The sequence below is a fragment of the Prunus dulcis genome, chromosome 1 (assembly GCF_902201215.1).
Source record: "Prunus dulcis chromosome 1, ALMONDv2, whole genome shotgun sequence".
Classification (NCBI taxonomy): domain Eukaryota; kingdom Viridiplantae; phylum Streptophyta; class Magnoliopsida; order Rosales; family Rosaceae; genus Prunus; species Prunus dulcis.
Window position 1 is genome coordinate 37895821 of NC_047650.1, and position 24222 is coordinate 37920042.

A 24222-nucleotide genomic window follows, 5' to 3' on the forward strand; every position below is an offset into this window, starting at 1 on the left:
GATGGTCTCCCTAGCATTACCCAGATAGAAATGTGATATTTTGGTTGATATCTAAACTTTTTCTATATTTATAAAGGGTTCTATTTTTTATATACTCTATACACACACAAATAAAAATAAAAATATTTTTGTTGAGTGCATCTATAAATATATAGGCTTTATTTTCGGCATCGCTTTAAATTTTCAAAATCTCAAGACCAATTTTGTCCAAACCCTACACTAATGGGTCGATTACAATGCCCAGAAACTCTTAAACCGTCTTAAACTATGCTATTTTTTCAACGTGAAATATTTGAGTCCTAACATATATGGATGTATATATTAAGTTTCATATTGGTATATTTTCATATGAAAATTATTTAAATAATCAGTCGGACCTAACTGGGTTGAAATGAAGAGTCGGAAAATATAGTATACATGGCTGAAGCCCAGAAAAACAGAACAAGCCAAGCCCAAACAAATATGTTCAGGTATGTCATATTTTCTTTCGGGCCGGCCAGCAGATGGCCGTTAACTTAAACAGTGCTTACCCGCCAGATCCGGCTTAACCGACCAAGTTACACGTCGCGAACACCCGATATTCACCCAATAGAATAATGCCACGTGGGAAACACCTTAAACTTGACGTTGTTATAGCCAATGAAAATTGAGATGACGCGTAAAATACTAAAATGAATTACGGCAAAAATTAACTGTTTATATATTTGCTGTATTCAATCAAGGAAGAGCTTCGAAGACTTTCTCGAGTTTGGACTCTGATCTCCATGGCGTACGTTGAGCGAGGTTCTTCTCTCTCTCTCTCTCTGCCTCCATTTTCGTAATTTCGTAAATTCATGTGACGAATGTTGGGTAGCCTGAATCGGTTTCAGAAGCTAGGGTTTGATTTTTGAGCTTTTTTTTTTTTTTTTTTTTTCCTTGTATTATGCGATCGGTCATGAATTTCTTTTGAATAAGGGTTTGATCATCAAATTATCTCTAAATTCTGGGTTTACAATTGCTTTTTGGTCCTCATGTATTTCTATCTTACAATTGCTTAATTCCTGATATTTTCAATGTTATACTTAGGGGTTTTAAATTTATTTTTTTTTCCTTTCAATTTTATACATTTTCGCTACTTACCTAGCTTAATTAGCAATTAGATGGGACAGAATTTGTATAGCATAAGCAGCTTGTGCCAGCTTTTTTCAATTTTCATGTTATTTATGTATCATGGTGGATTGAGATTTTTTTTTTTTTTTTTCCTGTTCTGTTATGTTGCTTTTGCACCTTCATCCTATATTTCTTGCTTTGGGTACTGTTTGGTTTCTGGAATGAACTTTCGGAAGGAATGAAATCAAAATAAGAATGAAATGTGAAGAGATTTAGCAGGTAATGCACGGAAATTGAACATTAGCAAGGAATATAATTGGGATTATGGGTTAATTTTTTGGGACAGGACATTAGGTATATAATACAGCTTTTTTCCATTTTCATGTTATTTATGTATCATGGTGGATTGAGATTTTTTTCTTTCTGTTCTGTTATGTTGCTTTTGCATCTTCGTGCTATATTTCTTGCTTTGGGTACTGTTTGGTTTCTGGAATGAACTTGCGAAAGGAATGAAATCAAAATAAGAATGAAATGTGAAGAGATTTAGCGGGTAAGGCACGGAAATTGAACATTAGCAAGGAATATAATTGGGATTATGTGTTATTTTTTGGGACAGGACATTAGGTATATAATACAAGCCATTCTATTCCAAGGTTCGTTCCAATGAAACCAAGACTACTTTACAATGAGTTCCTTTGTTGTGTTTTCTTTATATGTTCACTTGGAAACATTGACGCTTACATGTACCTTAATTAGTGTGACTTTGCTCGTTTAGTGATCTATGTTGCTTTGTTAGTTGCAAGCTTAGTTTCTTCTACTAATTTAGGGCTAATTAGCCCCTTCTCCTGTTGAATACCTGAATCTAATCTCTAGTAAGTTGGTCATATATAAGTGTTGATGAGAATATGTTCACTTTGAAACATTGATGCTTACATGTATCTTAAGTGGTGTGACTTTGCTTGTTTAATGATCCATGTTTCTTGGTTAGTTGCAAGCTCAGTTGGTTCTACTATTTAATGGTTAAGTAGCACCTTCTCGTTTTGAATACCTGAATCTAATCTCTGGCAAGTTGGTCATATATAAGTAATGATGAGAAAGCAGGGTTCGAAGGGCATCGATGATTTTATATAGGCCAGACTTCTGAAACTGAAATTGTATTTGTTTTAATGCATGATCTTCTGCTGAGACTGGGGTTAGTAAGTTTTTTTTGGACACTGTACAATTAAAGATGCTTTTGGCATTATTAGGTGGTGGCATGGGGACTATATTAGCCGTTTACAGTTGTGAACATTTGTTTCTAGATGAATTTGTTGAGTTGAACTGTTGGTTTAAGCAAAATTATAATGTTCATACTTTTCTTCCTCGTGGATATTATCATCAGTGGAGCTGACCATTTGGTAATTTGCATACTTACTCTTTTAGGTGTTGTGAAATCCAAGCGATCCATTTGGCGACTCAAGACGATAACCGACTTCTTTTGGGCCATTGTCAACCTCATAGGCGTGTTTTTTGCTACAATGTTCTCGGTAATAAAGAGAGTCTCTCTGTATCTTGATCACTTGCGGAAGTATCTAATTAATTTGTCTACGAAAAACTTATGTTGTCAATACTTTCATGGCCTAGATGGAAAAGTCGGATGCTTACAGAAAAGGATTAACTTCTGGAAAGAAATGGGATGGTGGTGGCCCCGGAGGCCCTGGAGGGGGACCATATGGTGGTCGTCCACGTGGGCCACCTCGTGGACTAGACAATGTTCGTGGAATTGACCATAGTAAGTCCACTCCTCCCTCCATTAAATGTTTGTAATCCTGTTTTTTTGTTATTTACTTATTTTAAATCTCCGCTAAAATTGCTTCTGTTCAACTCTCAGGTTCTCTACCTGCCTGTGGTTCCTGCTGCGGTTAAAGGGGGAAAGAGCATATTGTGTATCTGTCATTGTGCGTCCGAATGGTTGGTTTCTAGTTTATGAGTGGTTATTTAGTACGTTTAATGCACATAGATCATATAGTGGGCATGAACAGGGAAGAGAAAAACTATTATATGCAATAATCGACTGCATTTGCCATCTCCTGATGCTTCTTCTTTAGTACTCATCTGGCTGTTTATTTTTCATTTTTTCCAATTTAATGTGGCTGTGATAAATGCTGTAAGAGAGCCATGATGATATAATTTCAAGCATGTGAATCTTTTAGATTTTATTGTTGTGTTCCGAGTCATGTAATCTCGTGACCTTTTGGGTTCTCATGACCGATGACCATATTTAACTTAACCCCATGGTTAAAGTTAACGAAGGTTGGTCGACGTGCGTAATTTTGTTGTGTTTTTAGGACTTTCTTTCCACACTACGTATTCTGAAAATACTTGCTCATTTGCAGTGTTTCATATTTGTGCAACAATTCTGTGATTTGATTCAGTGCTGCCATGGCCATTAATTCTCGGAGGATAATATTTGGTTTTAACACAATCCGCCTCCCTATTTTCTCATCGTTTCTCTTTGAAAATGTCGTACCGTTTTGATATGTTTGTAGTAGATTTAGATTTATAATTGAGAGAAAGCACTCAGTTTTCTTTCCTATTTGCAACACCATGGAGGGAAATTCTGCAATATGTTTTTATTTATTTATAAAGAATACAAGCGAGTCTAAACTAAAAAGAAAGATAAATTTTTCACACACTACCAATATATCATTAGACAATTCGTCTACAAGTCAAATTTTGCAATAGGTTTAGAATTAGATCACGGTTCACAAGCAAATCCCGAATACAAGCTTACTGCTATCCTCATTGAAAACCAAGCCCAAAGGTAGAAACAATTAGAGCCCTAAAACGACTGGGTCCAAGGAAAGTAGAAACAAATAGTGCCCCGAAACAACTGGGCTCAAACAAACATGTTAGACCTCACCCAAGGAGAAGGAACTAAATTCTTGGCATTGTAGAAGTTTACATTTACGAAAGGTTTTTTTTTTTTAAATTCTTTCTTTCTAAAAGGTAACCCATTATAATAATTTTAAAATCTAAGTTTCCTCTTCAATAAAACAAAAATAAAAAAAAGAATTTTAAGAGTCCGTTTGATAACTATTTCAATTTTAATTTGCTTAGAATACCTTTATAAGAGATTTTAAAAGGACAAATTCTGATAACTCATAATCCAATTCAAGGCTATAGACATGGTCTTCGGTCATCCTTGAGTAAAATCCACGTGTTTAAAAAAAATTTCACTTATGATTTAAAGTCGATTAGATAAAATTTTGATGTAAGCTGCAAGTTGTATTTGGCATGTTTGACAACTTATATCTTCTAGGAGGAGTACTGTTACGTGCCTCATTGTCCTTAGCCTCCCAAGGACACGATCATAAGTTAGTCCAAGTAAAACTCGCCTATATGGTAGTTCTCCTTCACGTGGATTTAACAATACGTTCATAAACTGTCCAATAAGTGCTGTTTTTCTTGTAATGATTGAAACTTAAAATGTTATTAGAGGCAAAGGACTCACTAGTGTAGTGATATGGAGTATTTACTCTCTCAGGCAAGGTCCTGGGTTCGAGTCGTGTAGTGTGTGTGAGTTTAATATGTTATCGCCCCTCTCAATAGAAAAGGTCATAAAAAAATAATAATAATAAATAAAAAAGTTATTAGAGAACAAAAAACTAAGTTATCACGCATATACATAATTGTGAGCCGTTGATATATAAGTTCTATAATCCATCAATGGCTATAATTGTGAACAACTAATGCTATCACTGTATAATGGAAGGAGGAAATGGATGAGAAGGATAGCCATGTTTTAGGGTGGGGAAAGGTGTGAGGTAGGTATGCATTTTAGTTTGGGCAATAGTAAATGCCTAGATGCATCCTAGTAGTCATGGCACAGGGATCGATGGAAGGCAAGAAGTAGTACATTGAGGTGTCTCTTGAGTATTAGGTCATTTCTGAACCTTATTGATACAAGTTATTAGGGTAAGGTCATGTCATGCATGTGATCAGTAATTGCTCAATTTATTGTCTCTCCATTTCCTGTCCACGTAAATCATTCAACCACCCTTCAATTATTTTTCTTTTTTGCCCGAACACAGAAATGATGTTTGTGTATGGAATAAGGCCACCTAAGTAAAGTAACTCTCATTATGATTGTTGTACCAGAGTTATAAAAGAAAGAAAATACTACTCAAACCAAACAATTGTTGTGCGTCTCCATCATGGTAGGCGAAGAATAAATCTCAAGGTATAGACTGTTTGGTGTTTGGTGTAAGGGAGAGAATGAATAGATTATAGGATTAACTACCATTCCTAGTCAATGGATTTTCACATACTGGATTTCGGACTGCGTTGGGGAATTTATGTGTTTTTTGATTTTGTATGTGCTTGTAAGTATAGAAGAAGTCTGGAATTAGAATTATTCCAATATCTACTCTAGATAAATAAATATGCCCTCGTGGGTTTCTCATTCCCTATTTCATGGATCTATGTATAGAATACCAAACATATAAGAACCAAATCTTATATCTATTCCTAAACCCTTAATCCCACAAACCAAATGCCACCTAAAACCTGAACTCAATTTTCTTGATTGTCTTCATTGATTAAGAAAGAAAGTATCACTAAAACTAAAACTTATCCCAATTTTGTTACACAAGGCATGACATGACCACATCATATTTAAGAAAAATCATAAATCACATGATTACTTAATTAGGGGAAAAAAAAGGAAAAATGTTAAGTCAATTGACCAGGGCAGTGAGTCATTGCACCCAAGTTCGAATAATCATATCTGTAAATTAGGTTAATTTAGAATCATTTAAATTATCGCTTGTATTAAAAAAAGTATTGATTGTACAAAAAGATGTTTAAAAAGAACATTAACAAAAGACATCACTCTTTTTAGATTACTCGGCAGATCGTATCAGTAGTTTTTACAGTTTCTTTACATTTTTCAGAATGAATTTCAGTTTCTGAATAAAGGTAATAAGTACTAATTAATAACGTTTGAGACAAATCTAACTTTGTTGTCGTTATATCTTTTGTCGATCTCTTTAATGCCGGAGGTATTACTTCTTTGGTCCCTCTGTCACTTCCATAAACTCGTGACTCATTTTGAAAAAAGACTTCTCAACAACCAAAGAAAAGCTCTTGCCAACTTTACTGCTCAAATCCAGTACCTTCTAGATCACCTCTGTACAAGGTATTGCTACGATTCCACCACCTTTTAACTTCTTATGGTTATAAATATAATAAATCTTAGTGTCTAAATTTGTTTCTAAAGAATAAGAAAAACTGCAATCTTACATTCACATTTTGAGAGTCCTACAATATTATTGGAAGATCCAATATTTAGGTTGAAATTCAGAGAGTATAAAAGATGAACTAATTCAAGGTTGTGGGGCTCATCTGAATAGTTGTTTTCTCTTGTATTGCACTATTTGATTTTTGGTTGACTTGTAGTTAATTGGGTTCTTTAGGGGTTACGTGTAGTTGTAATAAATTGGCATGATTTTATTTATTTATTTTTTATTTTGTTATTTTGAAGACCTTTCCTATTGAGATGGGCGATACCATACTAAATTCACAGACACTACACGGATGCTAAGATTCGAATCAGGAATTACCTGAGAGAACAATTACTCCAAATCACTACACTAGTTGGTCCTTTGCAAATTGTCATGAATTTTGGAGTTCGACAGAGGTTTAAGTTTAGGTTTGTAATTAATTTGTGAAAAAAAAAAATTATTTGGATTTGTTAAACTTAAAAAAATATGGGACTGGTCCTAATGAAAAAAAATATAGAGAGGAACTAGCGTGTAGAATCCCCTAAATTTCCTCTAACATTATCTAAACGAACAAGATCAAGTGTCCCCCACCAAGTATTGTGCCCTCTCAATCAGGCCACTGCCCTAGATCATAGCCACTGCTCTGCCATTGAAATTAACAAAAAAGAATGTGGGGTTTAGATTTTATGCTTATATTAGGAATGCTAATGAGTGCGTTGATTAAAATAGTCTTAATCTCCTCTTGTTTTGAGAGAGTTCAAAAGAAAATTTGTGGGTTCAGATAGCAGCAGTAAAAATAGCAACACTATTTTTCTTTTGGTCGTGGGAAAAAGGGCAGTTCAACTATTTAGCTAGCGAACAGCAACGAGCCACGTACGCACCATATCTATGAAAGTTTCTTCACGTACAAGAAATGGTTAATTCGTTGCCACACCCCAAATATAAATGCATGCTTCATGCCAAGGGTTTGAGCTGAGACAAAAGCCAAGAACAAACCCTCCACCAAATTATCTATATCTTTTGTTTTTCTCAGGCGATCGATATATCGAGAAATATATACAAATGCAGTCGGAGGCTGAGAGAGTGCAAGACATTGCTTTAATGTCCAAAGCCAACATCCCAATCGAGTTCATTAGGTCAGAGCATGAGCAACCAGGGATCACAACCGTCCATGGGAAAGTCCTGGAGTGCCCAACCATCGATTTCAGCAACCAAGATGACGAAAAGATCCTGAACCAAATTGTAGAGGCTAGCAGGAATTGGGGAATGTACCAGATTGTGAACCATGACATTCCGAATGAGGCCATAAGCAAATTGCAAGCTGTTGGGAAGGCTTTTTTTGAGCTTCCACCAGAGGAGAAAGAGGTTTATGCGAAGCCTCCAGATTCTAAGTCTGTGGAAGGGTACGGGACGAAGCTTCAGAAGGAATTGGAAGGCAAGAAAGGATGGGTGGACCATTTGTTCCATAGGGTTTGGCCTCCTTCTGCCATTAACTACCAGTTCTGGCCTAAGAACCCACCTTCTTACAGGTTAGTCACACTATTTGTTTTGAGCAATGCTAGATATGATTATAATTATGGACCATATTGTTGGATCCATCTCTAGCATATGTGAGTCGATCTTTTCTCTATTATTGTCTAGAATTTTTAAATTGTAAGGGTCCCTACCCTAACCCAAAATCAATTGTACACAAACCGGTCGTTGTTGAAAGCCTTTACAGTGAAAAAGATATCACTCTAACTTTAGGGCTCCTACTTAAGTGTGAAAGCAAAAGGTGGATATAGACGTGGCTCATTGCAATCCTAGCTTTTTGATAAAATTCTTCAAAGAAAAAAAAAAAGGTATATCCCATTCTAGTTAAGTACGTAAAAACAAAGTAGACGTGGCTGATCCCTATCTACTAAAATTCATAATAAATTTAAGGTTGATAAATCTTTCGCTGAATTAACGGGAACGAGATTTGAACTTGATACATCTCTCAATATATATATCCCACAAATCAAAAACTAATGTAGATTATGACATATTGGTGGTTCTAATTTTGATGGGTGCAGGGAAGCTAATGAAGAGTATGTGAAGCATCTGCACAAGGTGGTGGACAAGTTGTTCAAGGTGCTCTCTTTAGGATTAGGGCTTGAAGGACAAGAGTTGAAGAAGGCTGCTGGAGGGGATGACATGGTTTATCTTCTGAAAATTAATTATTACCCTCCATGTCCCCGCCCTGACCTTGCTCTTGGAGTGGTGGCCCACACTGACATGTCTGCCCTAACCATACTTGTCCCAAACGATGTCCAGGGCCTACAGGCTTGCAGAGATGGCCAATGGTACGATGTGAGGTACATCCCTAATGCCCTGGTCATCCACATTGGTGATCAGATGGAGGTTAGGACCTTCTCTAACCCCAGTCTCTATATTATCTATATTATTATTAAGATAAACCTTGCGTTAATCTTAATGATTTTAATAACGTACTTAATTAAGTGATAATAACTTTGTGATAGATTATGAGCAATGGAAAGTACAAGAGTGTCCTCCATAGAAGCACTGTGAATAAAGAGAAGACGAGACTCTCGTGGCCAGTTTTCATTGAGCCTCCACAAGACCGCGTAGTTGGCCCTCTCCCACAGCTTGTGAAGGAGGACAATCCACCTAAATACAAAGCCAAGAAGTTCGGAGATTATTGTTATTGCAAGCTCAACAAGATTCCCCAGTAAAGCTATATAGCAAGCTTTCTCTCACTCTCGGGGCTCTCAACAACTTTCACATTCGTCCTTAAATTTAAGGCCGTGTTAATGTAATTAACTCTTTTAATTGTCAGACATCATCGTCTTGACTCTGTTAATAGTAACAATAGTTTTGACTTTTTCGTTTAAATATATTAACTTTGACAGTTGATTTTGTGTATATGTAACTTCTAAAAGGAAAGTGTGTTTTGTAATTATATAAGATCTATAGGTGTTCGTCTAATTAACTTTGTGTAAAATCGTGGGTCTCTTTAACGATTACTAGTTGATTTTAACTAGATACGATTGAATATTGAATTCTATAACTTATGTTCTAATATGGTGCAGAAAAACCCACATGTGAAGAAAGGTGTTAAAATATAAAATGATTGTTAAAACAAAAATTTATAACATTCAACCCAAAGCTAATTGATATTGATGCAAAGACATCAACTAGGTGACGTGGGCCTTTTATATTCTCAAACACATGCCCCCAAAAATTAATGTGAACATAGGTAATGGTCTGTGGAGGTAGGTGCATATCCTAGTATTTCTACAGTTTCTACTCTCTCGCCCCACCGCTATCTTCAACAACCAACCCAATCTTTTTTTCATTTGTCCCTCTTCCTCATTTTAAATTTAACGACAAATCAAGAGTACATGCAAAATTTTGTGCCAATTAAGGAGCTGGATTGTTAGAACTTGGAGGTATTTAAAGGAGTGAGAGTTGGAAATCTATTATTTTTATTTGAGCATTAGTTGGGTTAATCCGACTGAAAAACACTCAAAAGAAACTGAGTCCTATAAGTTCTTTTTAATTCTTTTAGGTACTGAAAATAGTGTTTATTGTTGTATTAAAGACCCTTATATATCACGTGGAATATAAATTTTCGAAATTTATTTTCATAATGAATCCCACAATTATAAATTGTCGTGAGACTTTCGTGAGAAGTTGTATGTCATACTCATACATCAAGTTGTATACTCTCCTCCAACCAAACGAAAAAGGATATTTTTGCATTATATTTTTGGAAAGTTGGATTTGGAATTTCTGTTTTTTTTTTTTTAACTTTAGTGAGAGTTGGGAAAGCAATTGGATGGAGTGAAGTGATGACAGCGGTAGAACTGGAAAACGATATCTACCCAAATTTATTTATTTATTTTAAATTTAATCCTTGATAGGTCTTCTTGTAAAAAGGGGCAGTTGAACTATTAAGCGGAAAGGAATGAGCCACGTCCCCTACATGTAAATGGCATGGCCATCAGATCTACCCTTCTTCTGAAAACCATTTTTTCTTGCACAAGGAATGAGCCACGTCCCCTACATGTACATGGCATGGGCATCATACCTACCTTCTTCTGAAATCCATTTTTCTTGGTCACTTGCCTTTTGGCATTAATATAAATATACACTTCACGCAAAGGGAGTGAGAGAGAAATCAAGAAGCTCCAAATTCCTCTAAACACGCTTTGTTTTAATTTGCTCATCTTCTCAGCCCTTAGGCTGTAGGGTTTTTTTTCTTTCAAAAATGGGGGTAGAGAGAGTTGAGGTCATTGCCCCAAAACCCCAGGGCACTATCCCAGACGAGTTCATTAGGTCAGAGAATGAGCAACCAGGGATCACGACCGTTCATGGGAAGGTCCTTGAGGTCCCAACCATTGATTTTAGTGACCCTGATGAGCAAAAGCTCATCCGTCAGATTGCTGAGGCCAGCAGCAACTGGGGCATGTACCAGATTGTGAACCATGACATCCCTAGTGAGGCCATAAGAAACTTGCAGGCTGTTGGGACTGAGTTTTTTGAGCTTCCACAGGAGGAAAAGGAGGCTTATGCTAAGCCTCTCGACTCTGACTCTATGGAAGGCTATGGGACAAAGCTTTTCAAGGAGTTTTCTGACGGCAACGTTACGAAAAAAGGTTGGGTGGACCATATGTTCAATAAGATCTGGCCTCCTTCTGTCATTAATTACCAGTTCTGGCCTAAGAACCCGCCTTCTTACAGGTTAGGCACGCTTTGTTTTTAGTATTAATGTGTTGACAACATTTACTAACCATATTACTAACACCAATTAGTAATATGGAGGAAATAGTTATATATATATGTATAGATGATTTTTCGTAATTACAGTTTTGCGACTTCATTGTCACATTTTGCAACGATGTGTTAAATTGTGTACAACATATGATTTTGTAATACTTAATTACTAAATATTTTGTTATTTGATTCTGAATCGAGATTAACTATTTAATTATAAGTATATTTGATTACTCTTTTTATAGGCAGTAGTATTAAGATATTGGTTCCAAAAGAAAGATCGATATTGGCTAGAAATGATGATAAATAATTATGTGCATGCATAAATATCACCTGAACTTTTTAGTTATAATTCATTGACGAAAATGCACGTAAATTTAATGGAAACGACAATACTTTACAAAATTTAAGTATTTAAAAATAAAAATTAAAAGTTCTAGTGTCAAGTGACATTTAAGCAAATTTCCCTAAATAATATAACCTACCTATAAGATTATTATAAGTAGGTAGCCAGAAAAAATATAATAATAAAAAGCTAAAATGAAAATTACGATGCAAAAAAGAAGTATCCAACCAAAAAAAAACAAACAAACAAACAAATTGTGTGATAGGACCACACATTGTCACTTTCGCTTTTAATGAAGACCGTCCGAATATCCTTTTTTTTCTACTTACGAATTCTAAGCTACTTGCGCAAAAATACAGACGTGGCATGTTGCCTATCTGAAAAAAGGAAAAAAAAAATTTCTTTCATAAAATGGAAAAATAACAAACCCCTTTCTAAGTTCTAACTACTACTTTTTGACCAAAAAAAGTTCTAACTACTACTAGGGTAAATTCTTTTTCTCATTTTAATTTATATTTAATAAAATTCTATTTGTTTAATTTAATGGTTGAATTTGTTTTAATTTTGATTGGTGCAGGGAAGCTAATGAGGAGTATGCTAAGCATATGCACAAAGTGGTGGAGAAGCTGTTCAGGCTCCTATCTCTAGGGTTGGGGCTTGAAGGACAAGAGTTTAAGAAGGCTTCTGGTGGAGATGACTTGATTTACCTTCTCAAAATTAATTATTACCCACCATGTCCCCGCCCGGATCTTGCTCTCGGCGTGGTGGCTCACACCGACATGTCCATCGTCACCATTCTCGTCCCCAACGATGTCCAGGGCCTCCAGGCCTCCAGAGATGGCCGCTGGTACGACGTTAGGTACATCCCTAATGCCCTTGTCATCCACATTGGTGATCAAATGGAGGTACACATTTATACATCTCTCTTCGACTTGCCTTTTTTAGTCTTTTATTTGATTAAGTCACCCAAGTGATTAATTAACTAATTAATTAATTAATTTGTGGCAGATAATGAGCAATGGAAAGTACAAGAGTGTGCTGCACAGAACCACAGTGAACAAAGAGAAGACAAGAATCTCATGGCCAGTGTTCTTGGAGCCTCCAGCAGACCACGTAATAGGGCCTCTCCCACAGCTCGTGAACCAGGAAAATCCACCTAAATACAAGACCAAGACGTACGGGGAGTATGTTTATTGTAAGCTCAACAAAATTCCCCAATAAAAAAATAAAAAAGGACTCGGGTATTTCACTGGTTTATTTGGTTTGAGTAATGTCGTTTTCATTACTAGTTATGCAGTGTGTGGTAGTTTTTTTTATTCTTGTTTTTTGCTTTTTGTTTTGGGGAAGTTGTATGTGTTGGTGAGTACCATGTTGATCCAAAATAATTATATTAATTAATAGTGATGAGTGACTTCTATGAGATTTTGATTTCATATTGAAAGAGACGATAGTATACTAAATTCACACTACATTACACAAATGTTAAGACTCGAATTCATAATATTTCATCGAAGAAACAATTGCTTCAAACCACTACAGTAGTGAGTCCTTTATACATACTCTCATTTTTTAAGCAACATATCTAAGTTAATTAAAATTTTATCATTCAAAATAAATAAATGTTATCAATTCAAACTTCAATACAAAAAATTTCAAATATAGAGGCTAAGGCATTACAGTCAATTCTAATAAAAACATCAAAATCTTAAGAAGTGAAGTTTCATACCTCTTCCAATGCTATCTTAACCCTTACACAAGATGTTTTTACATGAGCATAATTAGTTAACATTGGAACGAAAACTTCGACCTAATTTGAGATTGGTAACGGCATTACTGTTATTTCACTAGGGAGGCTGTGAGGTATAAGCCATACCACTAGAATGGTTTGTGCAATTTAGCCTTCCCTCAAAGGCCCTGAGTAAATCCACATACCTCTCTTCTTCTTTTTTCTTTTTTTTATATAACTTTTTCTTCTTCTTGATTTTGCGTGGATTGGTCCACATCTACACAAGGACACTTTTTCAATCTTTGTCTTCTAATTCTTTATTCTTTAGCAAAATATCTTCCTACCATTTCAAAGATTTACAGATTAATTAGAAGTGTAAATCTAAGGCCTTGTTTGGTATCCTACTCAAAAAAGTAAATTAAAAAATTATAATTCTTTTTAAAAATATGAGTTTTTAAATAGTGATTTTAAGATCTAAAAACTTGTTTGGTATTGAACTCCAAACTACTTTTAAGGTCTTAAAAAAATTGAAATTAAAATTAGAAAATCAGAAATCCTAATCTCCAAATTGAAATTAACAAAAGAAAAAGAAAAAGACGTGAGGCATAAACCCTCTCAATTTTGGTGGTGTGCAAGAGAGAGAGAGAGAGAGAGAGAGAGAGAGAGAGAGAGAGAGAGAGAGAGAGCAACATAGAGGGAGGAGAGAAGAAAAAAAATGTAAAACCTCACTTTTTTGGTTTTTAATAATATAGGTGTTTTTTAATCTTTTTTGGGTTTAGGTTTTTAAAAATGAGCCTACGAAACATGGTTTTGGGCTAAATCTATTTTTGAGTTTATAAAATTGGATTCAAGTAGGATACTAAATAGGCTCTAATTTTGTGGTTTTTTAAATTTTTTATACAAGCGATATTCTACTTTGATCTAATCTAAACTACATTGAACTCGGCAATGAAAGTGGAAACGGTACTCAGGCAGCCCATCAAAAGAAGCAGCAACAAAAGGCCTTCCGCAAGACCCTTGACGCGCTCAATGCTCAGATTGATCGAACATTGTGTGAAGCCAACATGAGGAGGCGTTGCATTGCAGAAGACGAAGCATCAAAAGGCTGTCCCGAGCATGCTACTTGTATCCCTTTGTCCAAACAGGTACAGAATATATCAGGGTCCCCAAACCAAACGAGGTACATATCGTAACCATGGCATATGTGTATGCTCTCCAGGGGTATTTGCTTTCTCTCATTGCATTGAACTCAGCAATGAAGGTAGAAACGGTACTCAGGCAGCCCAGCAATCCAAATTGTATGCCTGTTGCAACAATATCACACGTCTTAGTATCCACCTGCACAAACAGAATAAGTCCTACTTGTTAGCTTTCCCATGAAATATGATGCAGTACGGACAAATCTAATTGGCATGGATCAATCCAATGGAGCACAAGAGCAATTAGGAGTGGAAAGATACGAAAAAAAAGTAGATAAATGAGCAACGACAAAATCCACATGGTTTGGAGGGGACTTGGACATTTCTGCCAAACACTGTAAAATAAATCCACACGATCTGGCTCTATGGTGAACTTCGGGGCAAATCCCAGAAGTGAACCTCAGTTGTGTACTTGGCGAAGGTAACACAAAATTTTGTCACAGAAGAGAGTAAACTTCAGGGATTCTGCTAAGAGGCTACAAATCATCGACGAAAGCACACAAAAAAAAACATAACAAACTTAGCAGTTTATAATGTGACAAATATATGTTTAGTGTAAGCTTTCTGAATATGATGACACACAAAAAAGGTAAAGGTGAGGATGAAGTCACGAAGTGGATCTGGACGGATATCATATCACAAGACCTTACCTCTTTCTTCACAGTAGACAGAGCTGCCATGACACAAGCTGCAGAAACATTGGCAATTAGAGTACCAAATGGAAACCATTTCAACAACCCCATCCTGCCTAATCCACGTCCATTGAGCCTGGCTAAGAACCACCTGATCCACACACCTAGAGGTCCAACTATGCAAGCCAACCATAGTTGCGCCTCACTGCTGTCACTGCTAAACTCCTCCCTTAGCAATACTCCACTTACACTCCATAGAGAAACTAGCATCAGCGAAAACACAGCTAAAACTACCAAGTGACGCTTGTGGCTGTCAACCCTCCAGCTTGTGCCAGAGCTAGTTATACCACATCCTGAACTCCTTTCAAGAAGCTGCCTAAAACCCTTAGCTGTCTCTACCCCAACAATGATGGAGTAGGCCGCAAGAAACAGACCTGAAATCAATCACATTAAAGAGAAGCTTGTATTAGTCGCAGCCATTTGAGCTAGATGGGTTTGTCCATGGATGAGTTACAAATAGGCTCAAAGCAGGAAACCACCCGTAGAAATGAAATTCAAAACCCTGCTTGCCATAGCCATCTACATGTCTACTACAGCATATTCTTTATACGACATCTTACCTATTAAGAAACCCAGCAGAACAAAAACCCAATGGCCTTCAACACTGAGTTCAAGCATTTTCTGGTTCCACCCACTGAAAGTTGTAAGGCTTCCCAAGTAACCGGTTGATAATCCAATGGCCAAATGATCTGACACATATGAAATATCTCCTTTGAAAACAACACCAAACCACCCCATCAAGAAAGAACCAACCTTAAAAAATGTTTAGGAAAATAATTTGCATTAGAATATCATCGAACATTATCCATATCACTATCCTAAGAAATATGACATAAAAAATGACAAGATGAAGGGCAAAAACTTCAGTAATCGTCATACAATGTGCAAATAAGTCCCTCAATACTCACAATCAACAAAGTATACAGGGCATAAATGTTTATCAACAAAATATTCCCAAATAAAGGGGTTGTGCTTGTGTGTGTGTTTGTGTGTGTAAGAGAGAGAGAGAGAGAGAGAAACCATATTAGAAGGAAGGTCGAGGTAGAGAATGGTTTGGTTGCTTGTTACACCAACAACTCCGGGGCCAAACAACTTTTGCAGCAGATATCTCGTTAACACCTGCAAACTGTAGCATGTCAAATAATCTATTTGACAGGTAGGTTCCCATATATGAAATTAATAAATTAATATCTAACAAATTGTTTTCAATGACATATTCATTCTTGCCAAGAGAAACAGAAATTCCAACCTGCCAAAGCATGATCAAAATTGTTAATGTTTTAAATTACAGTTTAACGATATAATAAAGATACACCAGATACAATTTGATCAGTATGAGCAAATCCATTTAGACACAGATTTTCTTCCAAAAACTATTTTTGGCAAGAAAAAAATTTGTACAGCATGATAAGATCTAGTTATCTGAATTATAAAGACCAGAATGGATGTGGTCAGTGCATTCTTGCACAAGGATATTAAGATCCAACTTTTGTCAAACAGAGGTAATAGCAGCTATAAACTCAATAGATATTAGGATTCAAAGAAAATGCACTTTGGTATACATAAGAAACATAGTTAAGTCTGTTACCCCAAGAATGCCAAAAACGGCTAAATGAGTCATACATGAACCATACTCCAACAATTTTGGCAACTTTGTTGTGGTTTCCTGCATATAAAAACACAATAATCTAAGTTACTAGCATGATCCGACTAAAAATTAAAAAGAAATATCAATGAAGATGCAAACCAAAAGCTCACTTGCTTTTTGTCCTCATGGCATACGACTGCATCAGTGGAAAGAGGAGATATGATTTCCTCTGGCAAGGGTGAGACAGGGGATATTGCAGTGGATGTAACCGGATCACGACCCCAGAACCCATAGGATTGCAGTTGAATATCCTCTGAAGGCAACAAGCGGATGCTGCCACTCTCACTGTGCCTGTTGCTGTGAAGAGCCCGATCCCCTATATCTCCTGCCTCTGAAACACGCTCACTTTCAATGTCATCATCTATTTGGGAAGGCTGAGCACCTGATAAACTAAAAGAACGCCTCCTTAATGAAGACGTGGCACTGCTTGTTCGATCATTTGATACACTTCGTCTGAGTTCAGAGTCATTAGTCCCACGGTACCCTCCCTCCATAACCGTTGCACTTTATTCCTCTTGGGGTGACTTCGGAAAACAGCAATAAAATCAGAATGTTGATTCAGAAAAGCTAAAGAACAGAGGAACAAACGTAGGATAGAAAATGATGCAATTACTGCTGCTACTAATGTTGAAGTGCCATAATTTGTACCGTGCAAGCGAATGCCAACCACTCTATTTTTCAAAGACAATCAAACATTTGTATAAGAACAAATGATGCCATTTCCTTCAGCTCTTACAAGAAAACGTCAAATCTTCGAAATAAAAAAGTACATATGAAATTCATTGACAGCACCTGACACATAAGCTCAGGCAGCCATGACATGAGTGAAAGAAAGAGACAAAAACAATTCAAGATGTCCACAGAATTCGACAATAATACAACCTCTGGACCTAAACAGATTCATTCAGATAATATTAATTACTTTGCATATCAAGATTGTAGAATGAAAGAATGATGTCACAGAATTATTAATTTTTTAAAACAATTGGACTGAATTTTTCTTATCCACAAGTTACAGAGACCTCTAGCAATGAGCAGTACAGTTACAGAAGCCTATAGGTCAAAGGTTAAATCATTTTTTGCATACGTGTTAAAGAGGGACTCAAGTTATAAGCCTACTGATGTAGAAGGGTACAGATGAAAACTATTTATAAGCACTGGAGCAGCACAGTTACACTCCAGAATCTTGTTTGTACAATAATTTTCTCAACTTTTTCGTCAACACCTACAAACAGACAGCCAATGCAAGTGCTACCAACTAATGAAATCATAAAGTAAAATTCGGTACCAAACAAATCACAAAATGTTCTTCAAAAGCCTGACCGGGACCCACAGACTCTGAAGATGTCCAAACAGAACAAAACCCAGCACCCAATAATTGTTCTGACCAATAACCAATATTGAAACCAAATTTCATTCACCTAATTTCTAAGCATGAAATCAACATTTTGTGCTCTAGAATTCAATTGATTTCAATACAGAAAACAAATCAAGTTTGTTGCTTTACACTATTGGGTAACAATTTGAATGAGTAGGGACCCAGTATAAAGTTGGTTTAGAACATCAAACCAAAATCAGTCGATAAAGAGCTCCAAAAGCTGTATCTTTAAAGACGTGTCCTCCACTAAAGAACCCAAAACATAAAATATCGAAAAAGCAAAACAATTTCATTTTGACTGGTTGTGAACTATTTAATTAAGCACAAACTAGTTTTAAAAAGTGAAACTTTTCAGCTCCTAGATTTATCAAACAATGCCAGATTCCTCCAACACAACTTAAAAGTGCATGAGAAACGTGTTGAAGTAAAATACATACAAGCTGAAAATAGAAAGTTAAAGAAAAAGGCAAAATCAGAGAACTTGTAAGATTACAATATAGTTTGGTTTGCAGAGAAAGAGAAAAAAGGAAGGTTTATGAACGTACCAGTGATTCTGTGGACGCGGCAAAAGGTGTCCAGATTCAAAACCGTGAATTGGGTTTGCGAGTTTCGTCTTCAACGGAGGCCAGAGAGGTGAGGACGGCGGCAATGGGCGAAGTTCAAAGGAAAACAAATATAAACAAAGATAAAAGAAAAAACAGGGATTGTGGGAATTCAAAGTGGAAGTCTGAGAATCAAAGCGAAGGTTTTGAATGGTTGAGCGGATGAAGAGAGGCTTTGGGATCAGATGGGTTTTTGGGATTTCAGGCACGGCACTGCTTCTGTTCACATCTTTGATTTTTGCTACGTGAATTTTCAATGGGCCAATATAAATTTTGTTCCTTATTTATTATTTTTTTCGTTTTTTCATATTTTATTCTTGGGTTGACCATTTTATTGACTTATTCTACAATTTCTGAACGTATGTAAAATTGTAAATTACCTATTTCATCTTATGCACACTTCTCCTTTTTACTTTTATTTTTGGGCCAACATATTTCATTTCTAGAAAATTTAAGATATGATAGGAATTGTCAATGAGATTTAGCCCAATAGAAAAAGGTATTGACTTGCATCCAATGTTCTTAAGTTCGAACTCCATGTCACCTAAGTGGTGTGTGTGTGAGAGAAACCTCCATCCCCTTATAGTTTAGACTATTACTTCTATTTAAAAAATTAAAAAATTAAAAAAGGCAATTTCTGTTAATTGGTCATGTTTATGTTGTGTCACTTTAAATTCGTGTTGAATACTAGTCAATCCTAACTTGACATATTTGATTAATCACATTGAAAGACTCAATATAACACTAACTAAATTCATTAATAATTGTGTTGTATTTGGATTGCGACGTACATTATAAACTAACACCTTAACAGTCTCATTTATTTCTAAATCATCATATCCTATCACTAATACTTAACTTATAAAATAACAACCAACTTCGTCATGATACTAACTAAATCGTAAAAATAATCATACAATTACTTAAATAATACACAATTAAAGATAGAAAATATTCATCATTTTCCCCATATAATACAACACAAGAAACGTATTTGTCGTGTCAAAATCAAGTTGATCGGATTTGACACTAACCCTAAGTCTCATGTTCATGTCGAAAAATCGATAAATCCAAAATTGCTAATGGCACATCGAGTTCAAAATTGTGTTATATGTCAACAATTGCCACACATTTCTTCAAGTATAAAAGGATCAAAGAGTAAAAATCTTGTAGTTTAAGTGATTAAAAGTATTTTGTTACGTGTTTAATTATTTTAGTTGTTAGGTTACTTAGTTTAAGAATATCTTCAATTAGTTTTTAATTAGTATTGTAGTTTAGAATTCTTAGGCATATAAGGTTGCATTTTATCTCTTCCTATTTTCGTGTAAGTGGAACATTGGTGGAGTAGTGTTTCACGTGCTTAGTGGCCTATGTTTCCTCAATTAGCCTTATCGTTCTTCATTTTCATAGCTTTCCTATTTGCTTCTGTTCTTCCAACCACACCATAGATTCTAGCAAGCAAAAGAAGGCAGATCCCCAGTACCTACCACATTTACCATTCAATAAATTCGATTTTCTTCTCTCACAAAATCGTTTGTATTTAAAAAAAAAACAAGAAATGACCTAAAAGTCTGGTAAATACACAAAATTAAAGCAATAAAACTATTTACAATAACGTACGAATCAAGGAAACACCTTCACTTTGGTTATTGGTAGAAACAAAGTAAAAAGAAAAGGCCATTGTTGAATATGGTACACGATAACGAAGGGTTCATGTTTAAGGATGAAAAGTGGAAGAGACTGCACTTTTTGTGAAAATAATTTTTTTAAAACTGGATGTGCATGTTAGTGGTCATCATGCAAAGACATGTATGTGGACAGAGTTTCTGATTTGATTGGAGAATGAGATTCTGTACGACGTCGAACTGTCATGTCTTTTGTCCAACCCTTTTACCACACAGACGCCACACCAGAGCAGAGAAAGATGATGCGGTGGACGCTGAATAAATAAATATATTCACCACAAAATAAAACTATCAGAATGAAATCACAAAATATATTATACAAAATTAACCACTTTTATGACATGTTTAATCCGTAATTGGATTAGGAGAAATTGAAATGATGAGGAGTTGGATTGAGGAGAATTAGATTTCGGATTCTTATTGAAGTTATTTACTAAACCATATGAATTGATAGGAGTTAAATTCCGGATTTCTATTGAAGTTGTTTACTAAAATGTCATATTTGTTGGGTTAAAGTAGATGGAAAATTAGGAATTTTAAAAATTGTGTGAGGATATAATTGGTAAAAAAGATGGGATGGGATCCGTTGTCCCCATTTTCCATGTCCCTCTATGTCCCTTGTATAATTTTTTGACATGTGTCCAACAATTTAACCTTAACATAACACTGTTAACTAATAAATTAAAAAAATAAAAACTAAACATTAAAAGAATAAATATAACCAAACAACCACCAGTTTGAGCGCCCACCACCTCACCCGCCACAACCCCTTGTCTTCCTCATTGCAGACGAGCCCTCTCCCCTTAGTCTCTCTCAATCTCCTATCTATGGCAACCTCACAGGTCTCTCAAAGAAAAACAACCTAGCAGCCGCTAATCTCAATAGCCAACCTAACACCTGACAACCACCCATATCCATCTGATCGACGGCATTTGCCTCTAAGAGATCAAAAGTTTCTAAACTCTTAAACCGGAATTAATGGCCACGTGAAGGATGGATGCCAGATACCACTGTTCTTCAAAGAGTGATGGCTTTGTGAAGGTTCCAATGGGGAAGATCAACCCACAAATTGCTTTCATAAGGATTGCAATAACCTGACATTTTCCCCAAGCCTTCCAAGATGTGAGGTTGCCATAGATAGGAGATTGAGAGAGACTAAGGGGAGAGGGCTCATCTGCAGCGAGGAGGACAAGGGGTTGTGGCGGGTGAGGTGGTGGGCGCTCAAACTGGTGGCTGTTTGGTTATATTTATTCTTTTAATATTTAGTTTTTATTTTTCTAATTTATTAGTTATTTAGGGTTAAGTTGTTGGACACATGTCAAAAAATTTATACAAGGGACACGGAGGGACATGGAAAATGGGAACAACGGATCCCATCCCAAAAAAGATGAATTCCTAATAAGTTAATTTTCTAGGAATTAGAATATCACATTCTTCCAAGAATTAAATTCCCCCAAAGTCAAGAATGCAATTCCTAATTTTGTGTGAGTCCCACTTACTTTTCAATTTATTGATGTGAAGTAAACGCAGGAATCCTCTATAGGTGGAATTTAATTCTTGATGAAAATTCCAAATTCTGATTAGTAAACACACCATTAAAAAAATAAAAGAAAAAACCTAAAGAACCTAACCAATTATGTTTTAGGCTTTATTTATTTATTTATTTAGTTCAAGCGAGTGAGGAAGAGGTTTACACAAATATTCAAGGAGTGTTCAAGGGTTTTGAACATCTGTCTACATGGGCGGAGGTGAAAAAGCCCAATCACAAGCGATAGTCGATTTTTCACATATATTTACCAATGTATCATGGTAGTTCGAATCAAATATCACTAGTTTGCAAATCAAATACTTTTTCTATTGAGCTAGATCGTATTCACAGTTCAGTTTCTTTTTTATACACATTTGTTGCATACTGTACCTAACTGGGCTCAGTTGTATTGGATTTGGGCTTTTGGGGTTGAAGATGAAGTTTAAGCAAGTGGGGCTCTTTGCTTTCTTCTTCTTTTTTGGGTCAAGAGTGGGGCTCTTTGCTTTGTTTTTTTTAATTTTTTTGGTCAAGAACTCTTTGCTTTGTTTAGTTCTTCCAAACTGCAAAGCTGACGTGTAAAACTCTAAATGGATAATTGGATAAAACCCAAAATACTCTACTTTTGTCTGCCAAGTGGCAGGCAACGTATGGACGAGAAAACCAACGCGGATCCCACATAACTTCCCCTAATTCCCACCCAACAATGGAAAAGCAGCAGCAGCAAGCAGCAGAGGAGAGAGGGCACTCGGGACTGAGACTGAGACTCCTCAACAGAACAGTTAGTCCCCGCCACCGGCACCAACTGAAAAACAAAAAACAAAAAATATATAAAAGCTTCAGAAAAAAGAAGCTTCTAGATCCTTCTCATCCATGGCGGACACCGCGAGATCCACGGGCACAGTCAAGTGGTTCAGCGCGCAGAAGGGGTTCGGCTTCATCGCCCCCGACGACGGCACCGAAGATCTCTTCGTCCACCAGACCTCGATCCAATCCGACGGCTTCCGGACCCTCTCGGAGGGCCAGCCCGTTGACTTCCTCGTCGAATTAGGCGAAGACGGACGCACCAAAGCCGTCGACGTCGTCGCCTCTATCGCCCGATCCCGAGGTCCCGGCTTTGACCATGGCCGTGGACGCGGCCGTTTTGGCGGGAGGGGTGGCGGTTATGGCGGGAGAGGGGTAGGCAATGGAGGCGGCGGGCGTGGTGGTTATGGAAGGTTCGGTGGAGGGTATGATGTCGGGAGAGGCGGCGGGAGGGGTGGCGGTTATAGTGGTGGTTACGGCGGTGGTCGCGGCGGTGGCGAGTGCTACAATTGCGGCGGATTTGGGCATTTGGCTAGGGACTGTATTCAGGACGGCGGCGGTGGTGGCGGTGTTGGAAGATTTGGTGGCGGTGGTCGAGTATACGGTAGCCGTGGAGGCGGTGGTGGCCGTGGGTGTTATAATTGCGGAGAGGAAGGGCATTTGGCAAGGGAATGTCCTAATGATCAGAAGTGAGAATTTGGGTCATGTTCTATTGGGTGGCTTGGCTTTGGATGTGGGTGTATAGGTCTCTGTGGTTTCCCACGCTTTTGGGTGCTTGCTTGGTGATTGCTCTTGGCGTATGAAGAAAGGAGGGCTCTTGTTTGTCACCAATGTGTTCTTAATTTGGGTAATTTTTTGTTCCTTTTTGCATGATTTGGTGGTATGTGGGTGATTGTTTTTGCATATATTAGATGGTAGTTTTCTCGTTATAATTCATTGTTTCTCCTCATTTTTCATACCTATTCTTCTTGTTGTTCAATATGAAATCAATGATCATGTTTTGGTGTCATTTGCCACTTCCCTTTAAGTTTAATTATTTTTCATTCTTCTTGCCCTGTTTAGAGATGTATTATGTTTTTGGTTCTATAAAGATTTGATGACTTTTGAGTATCTATAGTTTGACACCAAAATACCAATTTGATCTTTGTTCCTTCCTTCCTTGTGGGTATCTCTGAGCAACAAAAATATGGTCCTTCCTTTTGAAAGGGACATTCACCTGTTTTGCACTTCTCATTTTTTCTGGTTTCAGTTGTGGATATAGTATTTTGTCCTTTGCAATCTTTATATTGCTGTGGATCTATTTTTTTTCTGGTTGCTTGCTGCTTAAATTATATCGTGAGTTATCGTCAACTTAATGGCAGCAACATGCTCATCAAGTCAAGTCATCTTATCCACTTCCCTGAAAAGAACAAGAACCATGTCATACACCCTATCCTAGTTGATAATCCATGAGAGGTTGATATTTCACAGGTCAAGATTGCATTTCCCCCTTTCGGCATGATCAAC

The 24222-nt window shown here is 36.6% G+C and overlaps 5 protein-coding genes across 5 annotated transcripts; 4 read left to right on the forward strand and 1 right to left on the reverse strand.

The window, feature by feature from the left end:
• Positions 1-676: 676 nt before the first annotated feature.
• On the forward strand, positions 677-3399 carry LOC117616190 (selenoprotein K). Its single transcript, XM_034345433.1, has 4 exons — positions 677-783; positions 2512-2615; positions 2713-2860; positions 2960-3399. The coding sequence occupies exons 1-4, from the start codon at positions 765-767 to the stop codon at positions 2992-2994; spliced, it is 306 nt and encodes a 101-aa protein (XP_034201324.1). The 5' UTR covers positions 677-764; the 3' UTR covers positions 2995-3399.
• Positions 3400-7308: 3909 nt separating this feature from the next.
• LOC117628886 (flavonol synthase/flavanone 3-hydroxylase-like) lies at positions 7309-9324 on the forward strand. Its single transcript, XM_034361439.1, has 3 exons — positions 7309-7882; positions 8408-8735; positions 8855-9324. Exons 1-3 carry the CDS (start codon positions 7416-7418, stop codon positions 9065-9067), a joined length of 1008 nt encoding a protein of 335 aa, XP_034217330.1. The 5' UTR covers positions 7309-7415; the 3' UTR covers positions 9068-9324.
• A 1166-nt stretch (positions 9325-10490) lies between these two features.
• Positions 10491-12890, forward strand: LOC117628896 (flavonol synthase/flavanone 3-hydroxylase). Its single transcript, XM_034361446.1, has 3 exons — positions 10491-11078; positions 12035-12362; positions 12466-12890. Exons 1-3 carry the CDS (start codon positions 10606-10608, stop codon positions 12676-12678), a joined length of 1014 nt encoding a protein of 337 aa, XP_034217337.1. The 5' UTR covers positions 10491-10605; the 3' UTR covers positions 12679-12890.
• A 1101-nt stretch (positions 12891-13991) lies between these two features.
• On the reverse strand, positions 13992-18960 carry LOC117616151. The gene is made up of 7 exons (XM_034345376.1): positions 18646-18960; positions 16833-17246; positions 16663-16740; positions 16095-16193; positions 15635-15827; positions 15033-15448; positions 13992-14521 (listed from the first exon to the last, which is right to left on the reverse strand). The coding sequence occupies exons 2-7, from the start codon at positions 17214-17216 to the stop codon at positions 14303-14305; spliced, it is 1389 nt and encodes a 462-aa protein (XP_034201267.1). The 5' UTR covers positions 17217-17246; positions 18646-18960; the 3' UTR covers positions 13992-14302.
• Positions 18961-22603: 3643 nt separating this feature from the next.
• LOC117616405 (glycine-rich protein 2-like) lies at positions 22604-23732 on the forward strand. Its single transcript, XM_034345716.1, has one exon. It carries the CDS (start codon positions 22786-22788, stop codon positions 23407-23409), a length of 624 nt encoding a protein of 207 aa, XP_034201607.1. The 5' UTR covers positions 22604-22785; the 3' UTR covers positions 23410-23732.
• The last annotated feature ends 490 nt before the right edge of the window (positions 23733-24222 follow it).

Excerpts from the sequence above, each read along its gene's own strand:
- LOC117616190 (XM_034345433.1), top strand. Across the intron at positions 2,616-2,712 it reads TTTTTGCTACAATGTTCTCG|ATGGAAAAGTCGGATGCTTA; the intron begins GTAATAAAGAGA and ends TTCATGGCCTAG. Across the intron at positions 2,861-2,959 it reads TGTTCGTGGAATTGACCATA|GTTCTCTACCTGCCTGTGGT; the intron begins GTAAGTCCACTC and ends TTCAACTCTCAG.
- LOC117628886 (XM_034361439.1), top strand. The coding sequence starts at position 7,416 with ATGCAGTCGGAGGCTGAGAGAGTGCAAGACATTGCTTTAATGTCCAAA. Across the intron at positions 7,883-8,407 it reads AAGAACCCACCTTCTTACAG|GGAAGCTAATGAAGAGTATG; the intron begins GTTAGTCACACT and ends TGATGGGTGCAG. Across the intron at positions 8,736-8,854 it reads ACATTGGTGATCAGATGGAG|ATTATGAGCAATGGAAAGTA; the intron begins GTTAGGACCTTC and ends ACTTTGTGATAG.
- LOC117628896 (XM_034361446.1), top strand. The coding sequence starts at position 10,606 with ATGGGGGTAGAGAGAGTTGAGGTCATTGCCCCAAAACCCCAGGGCACT. Across the intron at positions 11,079-12,034 it reads AAGAACCCGCCTTCTTACAG|GGAAGCTAATGAGGAGTATG; the intron begins GTTAGGCACGCT and ends TGATTGGTGCAG. Across the intron at positions 12,363-12,465 it reads ACATTGGTGATCAAATGGAG|ATAATGAGCAATGGAAAGTA; the intron begins GTACACATTTAT and ends AATTTGTGGCAG.
- LOC117616151 (XM_034345376.1), bottom strand. The coding sequence starts at position 17,216 with ATGGAGGGAGGGTACCGTGGGACTAATGACTCTGAACTCAGACGAAGT. Across the intron at positions 16,194-16,662 it reads CCGTTTTTGGCATTCTTGGG|GTGTTAACGAGATATCTGCT; the intron begins GTAACAGACTTA and ends TACAGTTTGCAG. Across the intron at positions 15,449-15,634 it reads TCTGCTGGGTTTCTTAATAG|GTCTGTTTCTTGCGGCCTAC; the intron begins GTAAGATGTCGT and ends GATTGATTTCAG.
- LOC117616405 (XM_034345716.1), top strand. The coding sequence starts at position 22,786 with ATGGCGGACACCGCGAGATCCACGGGCACAGTCAAGTGGTTCAGCGCG.